At 43.2% G+C, this 12,419-nt stretch overlaps 1 protein-coding gene across 9 annotated transcripts in view; it reads left to right on the forward strand.

The window, feature by feature from the left end:
• The window catches only part of GRIA3 (glutamate ionotropic receptor AMPA type subunit 3), a 159,394-nt gene that overhangs the window by 106,248 nt on the left and 40,727 nt on the right, over positions 1-12,419 (forward strand). For all 9 annotated transcript variants that reach the window (XR_012662755.1, XM_075107160.1, XM_075107159.1 and 6 more), the window contains one exon: positions 8,457-8,833. Coding sequence is in view for 8 of the 9 variants with exons in the window: in XM_075107160.1 (XP_074963261.1) it covers positions 8,457-8,833 (377 nt within the window). In the remaining variant the exon portion in view is untranslated. The remainder of the gene's footprint in view (positions 1-8,456; positions 8,834-12,419) is intronic.

Raw genomic sequence — 12,419 nt, forward strand, 5'->3', positions numbered from 1 at the left:
CCTGTGTGTGGTTCAAGAAATATCGAGAATATTAGCTGAAATTGGGTCTTTTTGATATATTTGTTATTGACAAGGAATGAAACAGTTCATTCAGTTTAAAAAGTAATCATACAATATGCAAAAGACATGACAAAAGAGAACCTGAAATTACTACTAACAGCCAGGGCACAGGGACCGTCTACACCAGAGGAGGAAAGGTGTGATATGGGCCACTGCCTTTGGGACTTGAGCCAAGTAAGATTAGCCTGTGCAGCTGCTGGACAATGCAAGAGGCATCTGTGTTAAAGGCTCACAAATGTGAGCCATTTTCCTCTTTCAGCCCAGCCTTTTCTTGGATAAAGGGCCACAAAAATGAGCGTAGGGCTAGAGCACCTTTCCCATGAGGACAGGCTGAGAAAGTTGGGGTTGTTGAGCCTGGAGAAGAGAAGGCTGTGGGGAGACCTTGTTGCAGCCTTCCAATACTTAAAGGGGGCTTGTAAGAAAGGTGGAGACAGACTTTTTAGTAGGGCCTGTAGCAATAGGACAAGCGGTAATGGTTTTAATCTAAAAGAGGGTAGATTTAGACTACGTATAAGGAAGAAATTTTTTACCATGAGGGTGGTGAAACACTGGCTCAGATTGCCCAGAGACGTGGGGGATGCCCCAGACCCTAGAAACATTCAAGGTCAGGTTGGACGGGGCTCTGAGCAAGCTGAGCAAGCTGAAGATGTCCCAGCTCACTGCAGGGGGTTGGACTAGATGGCCTCTGAAGGTCCCTTCCAACCCAAACCACTCTGTGATTCTACCAAGCCATTCTATGATAAACAGGTTGGCTGCAGCTGCGTTTTCCACAATCCCTTGGGACAAGCCTAGCTCAGAGAGCTCTGCCTCCTTAGCATCAAACTGAGCCCATGTCACTTCCCCTTGACCCGACCATACTTGTGACCTTTCCACACCAGGAAAAAACAGCCTTGCAGCACCATAGACCATACCTTAAAACAACCCCCAAACCCGCCCCACCATTGTCATTTTCCCCTGCAAAAAGGTCTGTTCCTTTGTATTCTGGAACAGAGTTTTCATCTGTGTTTTCTCATTAATGAAAACTTGAAGAATGTTTCCCTCCCTGACCCCCAACAGCTTCTCTTCTCACACTGCGAGCTCAGTTACTGAAGCCTCTTCGCTGCAGTGCTCAATTATTCAAAGGTCAGATGTGTCCCTTGAGGTTTGACTGTAGACCCAGGTTAATGCTTATAGCCCAGCGCTGCTGAGCTAGCTCCCCATCCTGCTGAGCTGAACTACTGCGCTGGCAAGCTGTGCAGAAATCCACCTGGCTTTCTGTAAGCAGGGAAAACAGCCCCTGAATTTTTGAGCACAAACCTCACCAGCCCTCCAGACCCTTTCCCAGCCCTGTTTGCAAACATCATGAAATAGCCTTGGCTTCTTCCTCCTTCTGTTGAGAGGGGGCTGTGTAGCACACTCACAAGGATGTGCACAAAGCCCTTTGAAGATGAGAAGTGCTCTAGAAGTGCTAATTATTTGGAGCAAGCGCCTCATTTACGTGCTGACTTTCCTTTATCTCTCAGGGGCTTAAAACTCTATTAGGGAACTAAAACTGTATGTTTCCCCTAATACCCCTGTGAGCCTTGTCTGCAAAATCACTGTCATATTTGACTCCTTTGGATTCCATTTTGGGAAGACAAGAGGGAGATTAAATTTTAAATGCCTTTATTAGCATGTATGGAAGACAGGCATGGGGGGATAAAGAGGCCTGATTGGTTTTGGTACGAGTTATCCAGCAGCTGAACTGAGCTGTGGCAGAAAACACAATCTTCTAGATTGCATTTGTCTTGAGCGATAAACAGTGCCTAGTCATTTGTCAAATACAGGATGTTCCTGACCCAACAGGCTTCTCACCACCACCTGGCAATGCTGGGAAGTCTTACCAGGCTTTTTGAATACCGTGGCCTTTTTTGCATAGCCCCATGCATACAACTCTTTTCTAAAATTGCTCTTAGGACAGTCATGGGAAGTGAATGGCTTGTCATTTTAATGCCAAAACCCTAATTAACTGTAATTAATGTTTAGTTTGTGCCAGTTAGTTGTTACTGTTGCTCTTGCTCCCTGTGGGATGCAGCATACAGTCAGGAGAGAAAGTGCAGCCGGGTCCTTGCAGCCTCCAGACCACTGGGCTCTGAATGGTGAGGCAGAGGGAGGGATGGGAGGGGGCTCAGCGTGCACTGAGCTGTATCCAAAGCAACAGTGGTGCTGTGTCACAGCGCTGCAGGTCCTGAGGCTGACCGGCACAGCCCTGACTCCAGTGTAAGACTAGCCTGAGGTCTGCATTAACTAGGCTAACTGGAACAGCCCCCAGAGTTACACATTGCCTGGGGATAGACACACTAAAATACCTCCCATTAGAAATTCTCCCTCTCCTGTCTCATACCTCATCAGGGCTGGCTGGAGGGCGTAAAAATCTGCTGTGCCATAGGGCCCCTAAGTAGAGGACAAGCTCAGCTCCCCTCTTGGACCTTTCCTTGTGGCTTTGCCATGGGCTGTACAAATGAACCTGGTTACAGAGAAGGAGTTGCTCTTTGGCAGCAGAGGGATGGCAGCCCTGCAGGCAGGGATTCGGCCTGAGCAGGTATTCCCAAACTCCTTTGCTTCAGACAGGAGAACCCAGAAGTCTTGTTAAAAAAGAGCTAACAGGGCTTGTGGTTGTTAACAATTTTCAAATGGTGGTGGTGGTAGTACTAGTAATAATAGTAACAATAATTAGTAATGATAATAATAAAATTTGACATAAAAATGAAATTTATTTGATTTTTCATAAATCCAAAACCATCAGTTCAGGTTGAAGAAAACCTTAATTTTGCTCTTTCACCCTGATGGTGTCAAAATAAGACTCTCCTTCCTACCAGAAAAAAACCTACCGATTCAAGCACTATTATTTTTTAAACCAAGAGAAATTTCTAGTGGAAACTTTTGACAGAATAAAAGGAGCAAATAGGTAAAGCTCTTTTCCTGGACATTTCAGAAGAGAGAAGTAGCTAAATCATTCCCAGTCTGGGAGACTGAATCACTATTTAAATCTAACCAGCAAAGCAAACCAGCAAGGCAAGTGCTGTCCTCCAGTGATCCGCCACTAAGGACGCGCCCTCCACTCGGGCTGATGAGCCCCAGCACCTCCCGCGGCGCACACCCCACCGGCCGGTGCCCAGGGCTTTGTACCCACCAGCTGCCGAGCACCAGACAATCGCTTTTTCTCTTCTGTAGGGTAAGCCTCTTTCTGTAGGCTTTTATTTCTTCTTTCCCTTTCATAAAGCAGGCTGCTGTTCTTCCTTCACTCTTCAGCCAGGGAAAGCCTTCCCTCCCCGGGCCTGATGCTTTTCACATCGCTGAGGCTAATTGACAGTAGGTTTAACACAGATCTTAATTGTAACTACAAATGCTTTGGGAGTGGAAAGAGCAGCCAGACCTTACAGCCTTTAAAACTCTCCTCGGGTTAAAACAGGTCTTTATAAAAACCTTTCAATATGTAAAATAGCGCAAAGGAACGAAGCAGGGCTGTAAAGGACAGGCAGTCCCCTGAATGCAGGCAGCCTCCGCAGTCTGTCAGAGCGGGACCACCTACACATCTCCCTGCCTTTCACAGGCTAACCAGCCTCGCATGGCGCTGGCCTCTCTGGCTCTCCCAGCAGCAGTAGAAAGACTACAGATGGCATATACAGCCTTTGAATCATAGCAGCGAGGACGACTAATTCAATTCCTAATTCTCCTCAAAACGTCACATTTGCTCTTAGTCTGCGGCAGAGCCTGACCGTGCCGCGAGCAAGAGAAGCTCATCCTTCGCCCCCCACCCCGGTTCCTACAGGAGGGAAGCCCGGGTACAAGCGCCTGAAGGCAGCCGTGCGATGCTGCTGCTCGGCAGCTCAGACAGACCCTCCTCCTGTTCCCGCGGACAGAGCCTGGTCCCTGCCCAGGCAGCCACTGAGCCGTGGTGGCACCAAGCTGCGCAGGGGGACAGGGCCTGAGCCCCGGCACGGAGACAGGGTCCCACACTTCGGCTGACCCGCATCCGAGCACAGGAGGAAGAAGCACACATATGTCTGCAGCTCAAAAAGCAGGTGTACCCTTAATTTCTCCATCTGCACACAGTGGTAGTGTCTCAGAAGGAACTGTGGGCATCCACATAAAGCACACGTGGACCTAACAGTGACAAACTACGGCAGACAAGGCCAAGTGCAGATTTAACACCTTAATATCTTTTTACACTGCTCAGCTAATACACACTAAGACTTCAGTGCACCGTGTTGCTAGTCAGATATCAGCAGATGTTTTTAAATAAGTGTTAGGTAATGTGTTAAACCACATTGCTCCATGACCCAGCCTCTCAACACCCCCTGATATCCTTGGGTATACTGGACTGTCTTTACAAAGGAGCTTTTACCAGGTTCATGTGTTGCTTTGTCTGACACTCTTTTCTGATACCTGGAAACGTCAGACTGCACTGAGAAGTCCTAAAATGTGCTCAGAGTCTGTCATCATTCCAGCGCGGTCTCTTCTGATGCCGCTGGGTACCTGCATTCAGCACTTCTGGGGTGCCTGGAGGTTTGGCTCCCAGTCGAAATTGGGCAGCGTGCCTCTGCTTTGGTCTGCACATAGTCTGTGTGCTGGCTGGCTTCCCGTCACACAGAGGTCTTGCAAAGCGACTGCAGCCCAGAACCACTTCCTGAAAAGCAACACACTAGTGAAGAAGTTGTTCAGTTCTGCAAGTATGAATGACCAGAAGCACCGACAGGCAGGAGCGTAGCTGCTATCTCTTGCTGTCTCTAGTGCACAGCTTTGAAGTTAGGAAGGCTCATCTTTAGGTCTGTAAGCAGAAGAATTTGGTCCCTCCTTTTGGATTACAGAGGTAGAACGTCTTATCATTTTTCTTTCTCCATGTAGAGGGTTATTTCCATTTACTATTTTTTCTCCCTCCCCATAAGAGTTGAGGTTTGCAGCCCCCTGGGGTCAGCTTTGAACAGTGGGTAGAGCCTTTGTGCTGCGCGTCCTCTCTAAATCCGTCCCTCCCACACTAGTAGGCAAAGACAGAACAAGCCTCAGAGGAATCCATGACATTTCTCGCCCGGCTCAAATGCAGTGAAGATGATGTTTGAAACGCCATTAGTCATGAGTGATTAGCAAAGCTTAGTTGTTGAGGTTCTTAAACCACACACACCCCTCCAGTTCTGCACAGAGAAGGGCATGTTTGTGTTGTTTTTAATGGAGCTCAATTTTATGGGTTCTGCTTATCTGCAGCCATAACAGAGGGGGAAATTCACAACTGTGTTGCAATTATTAATGATCCTTTAGGGTGCTTAGAGCTCTCCATAAACTCTCCACTGCAAATACTATATCTGTAAATAAGCAAAGAGTGGTCTGGCTTTTAACCTCTCTAGTGCAGCTACTATTCAGGCAAGTGGTGGGGAACCAGGCTCGGGTGCTGGATTGTAGCTGGTCCACTCAGTGCCCTGGTTGTCGATGGTTTCCTGAGACCCTGTGTCTGAACCCATGCTTTTTCCCTCTGCAGAAAACAATTGCTGCTATATTCAAGGCATGGGGGTGTTTGTTGGTGTTTCCAATATATTGAACACCTGTCAAAAATGGTAGGAAAGCAGGAAGACAGAAATACATCAGAAAAAATAAGTATTTGTATCCCTTATAATGTTAAAAACCAAATTTAAATCATTTACATACATACTGTATGATATGAGTGAGGACATGGTAACAATCAGGCCTTTAAAAACTGATTTGTCTGTGCTTCAGCACAGCATCAGCTTTATCTTCCCAAAGACCCCACAGGAACAACCCGCATGAAGTCAGCTGCTCATGAAGGAGATACAGGCTTTACTGCACACTGCGTGAGCACTTAGGAAGAGCTCCACCGTGTCTACTTTGGCAATTAAAATATTACTTTGGGAGAATTAAATTTCTCCAAGTCCAGGAAAATGCTGCAGAACCTACATGCTCTTATAGCTGAACCAGCCTTTTCCTACCTTGACAAGCTGTTCCAAGGCTGGCTGTCCACGTGCAGAAGTCCAGGCAGCAAGGCACCTGCCTCCCACCTAAGCTCCACTTCACATGGAATCATTGCTAAGTCTCGGCAGGGGTCCTGATGCGATAAGCTTGCTCTAATAAGAATTAATTTGTAAGTACCTCATTAGTTCAACATGAATTACAGTAGCCATGGTCCAAGTGCTTAGTCTTCCAGCCAGCCGTGGGACTCTGACTACATATAAAACTGATACTCTGTGTGCATCTCATACTTACTGACTGCGGACATCTAATATTTTAACAGTAGCTCAACAAGCAGCAGCTACAAGACAAATATATGTTTTGGGGGAATTCATCAGTGAGCACATTCCAGCATCATCTGCTCCCTCTACCACACTCTACCCATGTCCCCCAGGCCTCTCTATTAGGTGATTAACACATTCCTCTGTAAACCCAGTAAACACCCAGGCATCCAAAGGCAGACAGCATTTTTAGTTTTTATATTCAAGGCATGTTAGGCTAGATTTTTGCAGTAAATGATCACAAATCAGGTGAGGGTTTTCTCCTCAAGGGGAAAGGCGATGTCCTAGTACGCATGAATGTCTGAAGGGACTGAGGAGGGCCCTGAGAGGGTGCTCCGAGGGCCGTGGTTTCCGAGTGGCTTCCTTACGTGCACAGGCGTGGTTTATCTGATTATTCCAAGCAGTGAACTTGTACACATACCTTGTAGTTGCACACGCCAGTACAAACTGTTGAGAGATATTCCTGAGTGGCTGGCGCAAAGACCGAGGTCGTGTGTGCCGGTGGGTGCTTCACGGAGGGAAGCTGGCTGTGGGAAGGGCCGTAGAGGGACAGCCCTCAGTCCAGAAAGTCTGCCATTAGTCTTAAAGCACCAAGAGCGAGCCTCGGGCACGGCTGCACGTTGCCACTGCGGCACCAGCTGGCTCAGAGCATGTGATGCTGAGATTAACCTTATGAAAAGCCTTCACCATTTTTGCTTATTAAACTTAAAAAACCCCAAGCCAACTATCTAGGAGGAGGAACAAATGAGACATTAATGAAAGTTATGGCACAGATTTTAATCACTTCTTATTAACATTTCCTATTAACTTTTATTCAAGCTTCTACTTAATCAGGTTTTATTTTTCTGCCAGAAAGAGACACATACTTACTAGTGGGAAACAAAAATCTGATTTAAAAGGTGCACAGTGGTTTAGGTACCGATAAGTTAAACATTCTCTAAGAATCATTTTTTCTTTCTGAAATTCTTAGTAACCAATCAAAGGCCATCTTTAGAAGTATCAATTACATGAATAGTTACAGTGTTTAAAATAGAAGATTACAAAAAAGTGTATGTAGGCTCTCATAACAATAATTTTTGAATGAAAAGGGCTCTTTCTTCTTAACATTCTAGTCCCCTCCGTTGCAAATGCTGACACCTGCTTGAGTACTTGGCTGAATCAAGGCTAGGTTATCTAAACAGCATGACTTGAATCTTTCTGGCATAGACATACAGATACAATTAAATACGTTGAAAATCAAATCTGGAATGTTACTTTTAATCAGGTAATTAAGTAATCTTTTTTGCTTCAAATTCTTACCCTCCCATGGAATCCAGCAAAGATGCATTGATTGAAGGGGAGGCTGTTGGTTCAGTGTATACCAACACACTGGTGAATGACACATGCGGTCAGATGAGACTGTGCTCCCAGATGACACAGCCCCAGATCTATAGAGCTATGGTCTGTAAAATAGGATGGCATACATTATACTGAAAAATACTGCTTTGAATTCTTCTCTGCTAACCCAGGCTTGTTTTACTTCTCAGGGACTCACAAATCTGCATTATTGTTCTTCAGTGACCACAGAAAGAGTGGGCTGTCTGGTTCCTATAACCCTACTATTTTACCATCTCCTATCCCTTATTGTAATGGGGTTTCAAAGGAGTATACTAGTGCTAGTGCCCAAACACAGCCGAAATTCAGTGGCTGATTACTTCTCATGAGTTCCTTTTAAAGATCAGTAAGGCAAAAGAACTTGCTGAAAGAATGGAAAAAAGAAAATTAAAATATAACAAACATAATTTGCCCAAAGTCTTCAGGACAGATGGATGGATACAGACCATTACTAGAAAATGACGTCAGTTTAGTTGCCATCTCAGTTTGTGTAGTGTTTATTCATCCATTCTAACTTAATAGAAACATAAATACATATTGGTACATATCTGCCTCTGTTGTGAGGCCCTTGCACAGATTTGATTGTAATTTTTCTTGCTAATAATTTTCTGTCAGTATCATGTAGGCCTTAACTTCAGTGACTGCAAAGAAAATGTTTCCTACTCACACTTGTAATTTATCATCTGATTCATTAGCCTGAGACTCTAGATTGTGATTATGTTGCAACTGTCTCGTAACTAACTTGGGTTTGTTTTCCCTTTTCAGAGAGCAGATATAGCTGTTGCCCCCCTCACCATAACATTGGTGCGAGAAGAAGTCATAGACTTTTCCAAACCCTTTATGAGCCTGGGCATCTCCATCATGATCAAGAAGCCTCAGAAATCTAAACCGGGCGTATTCTCTTTCCTGGATCCTTTGGCTTACGAAATTTGGATGTGTATAGTCTTTGCTTACATTGGCGTCAGCGTAGTTCTTTTCCTAGTCAGCAGATTCAGCCCTTACGAATGGCACTTGGAAGACAGCAGTGAAGAACCACGTGACCCTCAGAATCCTCCCGACCCTCCAAATGAGTTTGGAATATTTAACAGCCTTTGGTTTTCCCTGGGTGCCTTTATGCAGCAAGGATGCGATATTTCTCCAAGGTTTGTTCCATATCACTCCATCACCTTTTTGCATTTTATGGTCATTTTCTGATGTCATGGTGCATATATGTTACTTCTTCAAATTTCTTTTTAATTCCAAATTTTTTATTTTGACATTTCATTCAATGCTAAGCATCATTGTCAAGCCACCATGCTTGCTAACATTCACCTCCAGAATGAGCAGCATTGCCTTATAATGCCATTTATGCATTTCTGCCAAACTTATATACACCATGTTGAGGCTGTAAAATGCATAGGGTTTTCTGTTTTCAGCAATGCTTGGAGGGCTACCGTGTTTTTGCTGCATATCTCATTTTACGGTCATCTCCTTGGTGCATATAACATATTCTGCTTTGCAAAATAATTGTTTATTTTAAAAAGTCACATGCAACAGCACTTTAAAACACCTCCACTCCCATCATGGTGTCTGCTGGTCTTTCTACTTTCTTTTGTGCCAAATTTCTCTAGTTTTGTTCTTCTTGAACCATCCTTTCATCTATTACTAATTTGCTTACCACCATCTTTCATATGTTCAGGTCTCCATTTGTGCCTCTCTAACAGTTATTGCGTACTGCCCTGTACATGTATCGTTATTTCAGTCAAGTCTAATCTGTTGTCCCTGTGTTCATCGTCAGTATGGTCTAATAAGCATTGCCAGTTTCCATAAAGATTTTTCTTATTCATGAAGGCAGCCTTTCTGAATAAGGCTGTAGTACAACATGTTTGATATTAGTTCCAGTTTAACAGAGAGCACTGGTATTAACTGATGTAGATTTATATATCTTTTTTAAAGAAGCGTTTTGAAACCCCTCTGAGAATAGTGAAGTTCTCACTAATTGAACAATGCAGACCACAAATGTTTTCTGAATAATATACATAATGTTTCTACATTTACACTGGTAAAATACTTCGGTGATGTGCCCGTGACAAGCAGTAAAATTATCTAGTTTCTTAGTGATGGAGCACTAGTTGCATTTTGTATTACAGTATTTTAATAACCAGTTTATAGCTATTTTAATTATTAAAAATACCTGCTTAGTTCAAACAGGATGCAGTTTTTCCCTTTAACAAAGTTGCTAATTAAAGCAGGAGAGGCAGGTCTTTTCTAAGCACTTACGTTCAAAATACACCTTGTCAATCTCCATGTTTGTGTACATTTTTCAATACCTGAATCACTAAAAGTTACCAGGTTTTGCTGGTCCATACAGTGGTAGGGATCTCAAGTAGCCTCACTGAAGCAAGTGACAAAACTTCTATGAAGTTTCATGAAAAGGATCATGATTTTACCTGTTTTAATGTAATAACGATCCTTTAAGTTCACAGTCACTGCACGTTCAAATCTCCCAATGATCGCAGCGAAAGCCGGGACTTTCAGAGGCACTGGCATATGCCTGTTGGTGTTTGATACAAGTGATGCATATGTTTTAAAAGTCTTGACAGCAGCAATTAAATTTCATACTTACTGGCAGATGCACACCTATCCTACGTAAAGCACGCGCACATTTTTGCCTGGAGTGGCCCATGCGTTAGTTTTCGCTGAGTTGTCAGGGTTTGGGTGTGCTGCCTCACTGTATAGGTGCAGCTGTTAGCCTTCTCCTCCTGTCTATACGCTGTGTTTCTGCTTTATTCCTGAATTCTGTATTGAAACTTTGCCTCTCTGTTTGCTGTTAAAGGTAATGAGTAGTGGTAACATTTAAATTGCTGTTGACCATGTGTGTGCCCAATATAAAGGACCGGGAAATAAGCACTGGGACATCACATGGAAAGCTGCAGGCATTGCACTGTTTCCGCTAGGTCTGTTTATTGACAGTTAAATAGTAGTACATAGGATTTTTGTTAAGCTCTCATGTGACACACTGACATGTTCAGCCATTTACCTTATATAATGAGTGAAACATATTCTATTTTATTTTCAATACTACCATGATAAGTGCCTTGGAAATACCTCAAAAAAAAAAAAAAGACAGCAGTAAACTTATTTATTTCATCTGTCCATCAGAAGTTATTAGCTCAGCATTAACACATGACCCTCATTTGAAGACGTTGTCCAGTTATTTTGTTATCTTTCATGATAACGGATTCCAGGCAGTTACATGCATTGTTACTGAAAAAAAGAGAAATTTAATACCTTGGTTTAAATTCCAGAAACACCATTCCTTTGACTGATATGTTGACTTAAGTTGATTAAATGTCACATTTCTTTTCCGTAGAAGGGACTATTCCAAAGTATCCCATTCTTAATCCATATCTTTGTAAGGTTACACCATTCACAGTACATTGACTATATGAATGTTTCATACTATTTTATTGCCATTAAAAGGGGCTTCATTCTTCCATTGTGAGTTTTGTCTGAATAAATTTCTTATATGAGAGCATACAGCACTTGTAGAGAGATGCCGACAAGCAGTCTGGAGAGATCACTTTTGTACTTGCTGATAAAGGCTCTTTCAGCTGCCTTTGTGTGGAACAGCTGTGACATCTAATGACTAGTTAGATCTATCCTCGGTGAGTATGCTGTGTGGATATTCCAGAGGATATATCCCTATACTCTCCTCTCTGTATTTAATAGGAGTCGTCTAAATGGAATCAGATAGCAGCCAAAGGATGGGGGTTGGTGCATCCCTTGATGGAATCAGCATTTGTTCCAGCAGTTTTGTTCTGCTATCAAAGGCTGCTCTGTTTTCTGCATAGTGAGCTAAAGCATTGAAAATTCACTTTTGATGGATCAAAAGTAGATTATTAAACCTGCTTTAATGTAAGATGTGTACAGCAAATGGGATCAGGAGAAAACACAGTCAAATTTGTAACACTGTTCTGAGCGAAAGTATCTGAAATCTCTATGAGAGCATGTATTTTCATTTTGCTCTTTATTCTTGTGGAACAAAGAGGCTAGATTAATTAATTGATGGTGGAGAAAGACGGGGTTCATTAAAAATTATCTCATGAGGTTGGTCATTTAAGATGGTGTTTTTCTAGATCACCGTTTTCACAGTAGAAGGCTCAAGAGACTCCTATTAAAGGCCATGGGAATGACTTTGTGGGACTTTCACAACAGCAATAAGAGCTGGGTATCTAGGTATTTCTGAAACTCCCACTGCCAGTTCCTATGATGGAAGCATCTCAAGTCAGCACTTCAGATGCTGTTATTTATTGTCTTCTGTCTCAACAGCCGAGGCGAGGGCCGCCTGGCCACGTGAGGCCGGCAGGAGAGGTAGAGGGCTGGCTGGGCGTGTGAGCAAGGGACTGAGCTTGCAGCTTAGTGGGTACCAGGTAACGTATGCTCAGAATAAAAAGTGCCTCTAGACAAGGAGTTTTTCAGGGTTATTTGTGAATATTTGTGTCGATCAAAAGAACCCAATTAAAAATTGAGTAGTGTGAGAAGCTTATTATTTCTGTATACTGTAGATAATCAAATATGTTTTATGGCAGTGAGTAGAAACAAAATTCAAGCTGTTTGGATAAATAAATGAGGTTTTGTTTGATTGTATTATTCTCCTGGAAACTGAATGTGACCTTGAATATTTATTTTTATTTTCTCTTGTTACTAATATGCTTTCATTTGACTCCATGCTTCCTTTTAAATTTC

Source organism: Phalacrocorax aristotelis, chromosome 11, assembly GCF_949628215.1.
Source record: "Phalacrocorax aristotelis chromosome 11, bGulAri2.1, whole genome shotgun sequence".
Taxonomy (NCBI): domain Eukaryota; kingdom Metazoa; phylum Chordata; class Aves; order Suliformes; family Phalacrocoracidae; genus Phalacrocorax; species Phalacrocorax aristotelis.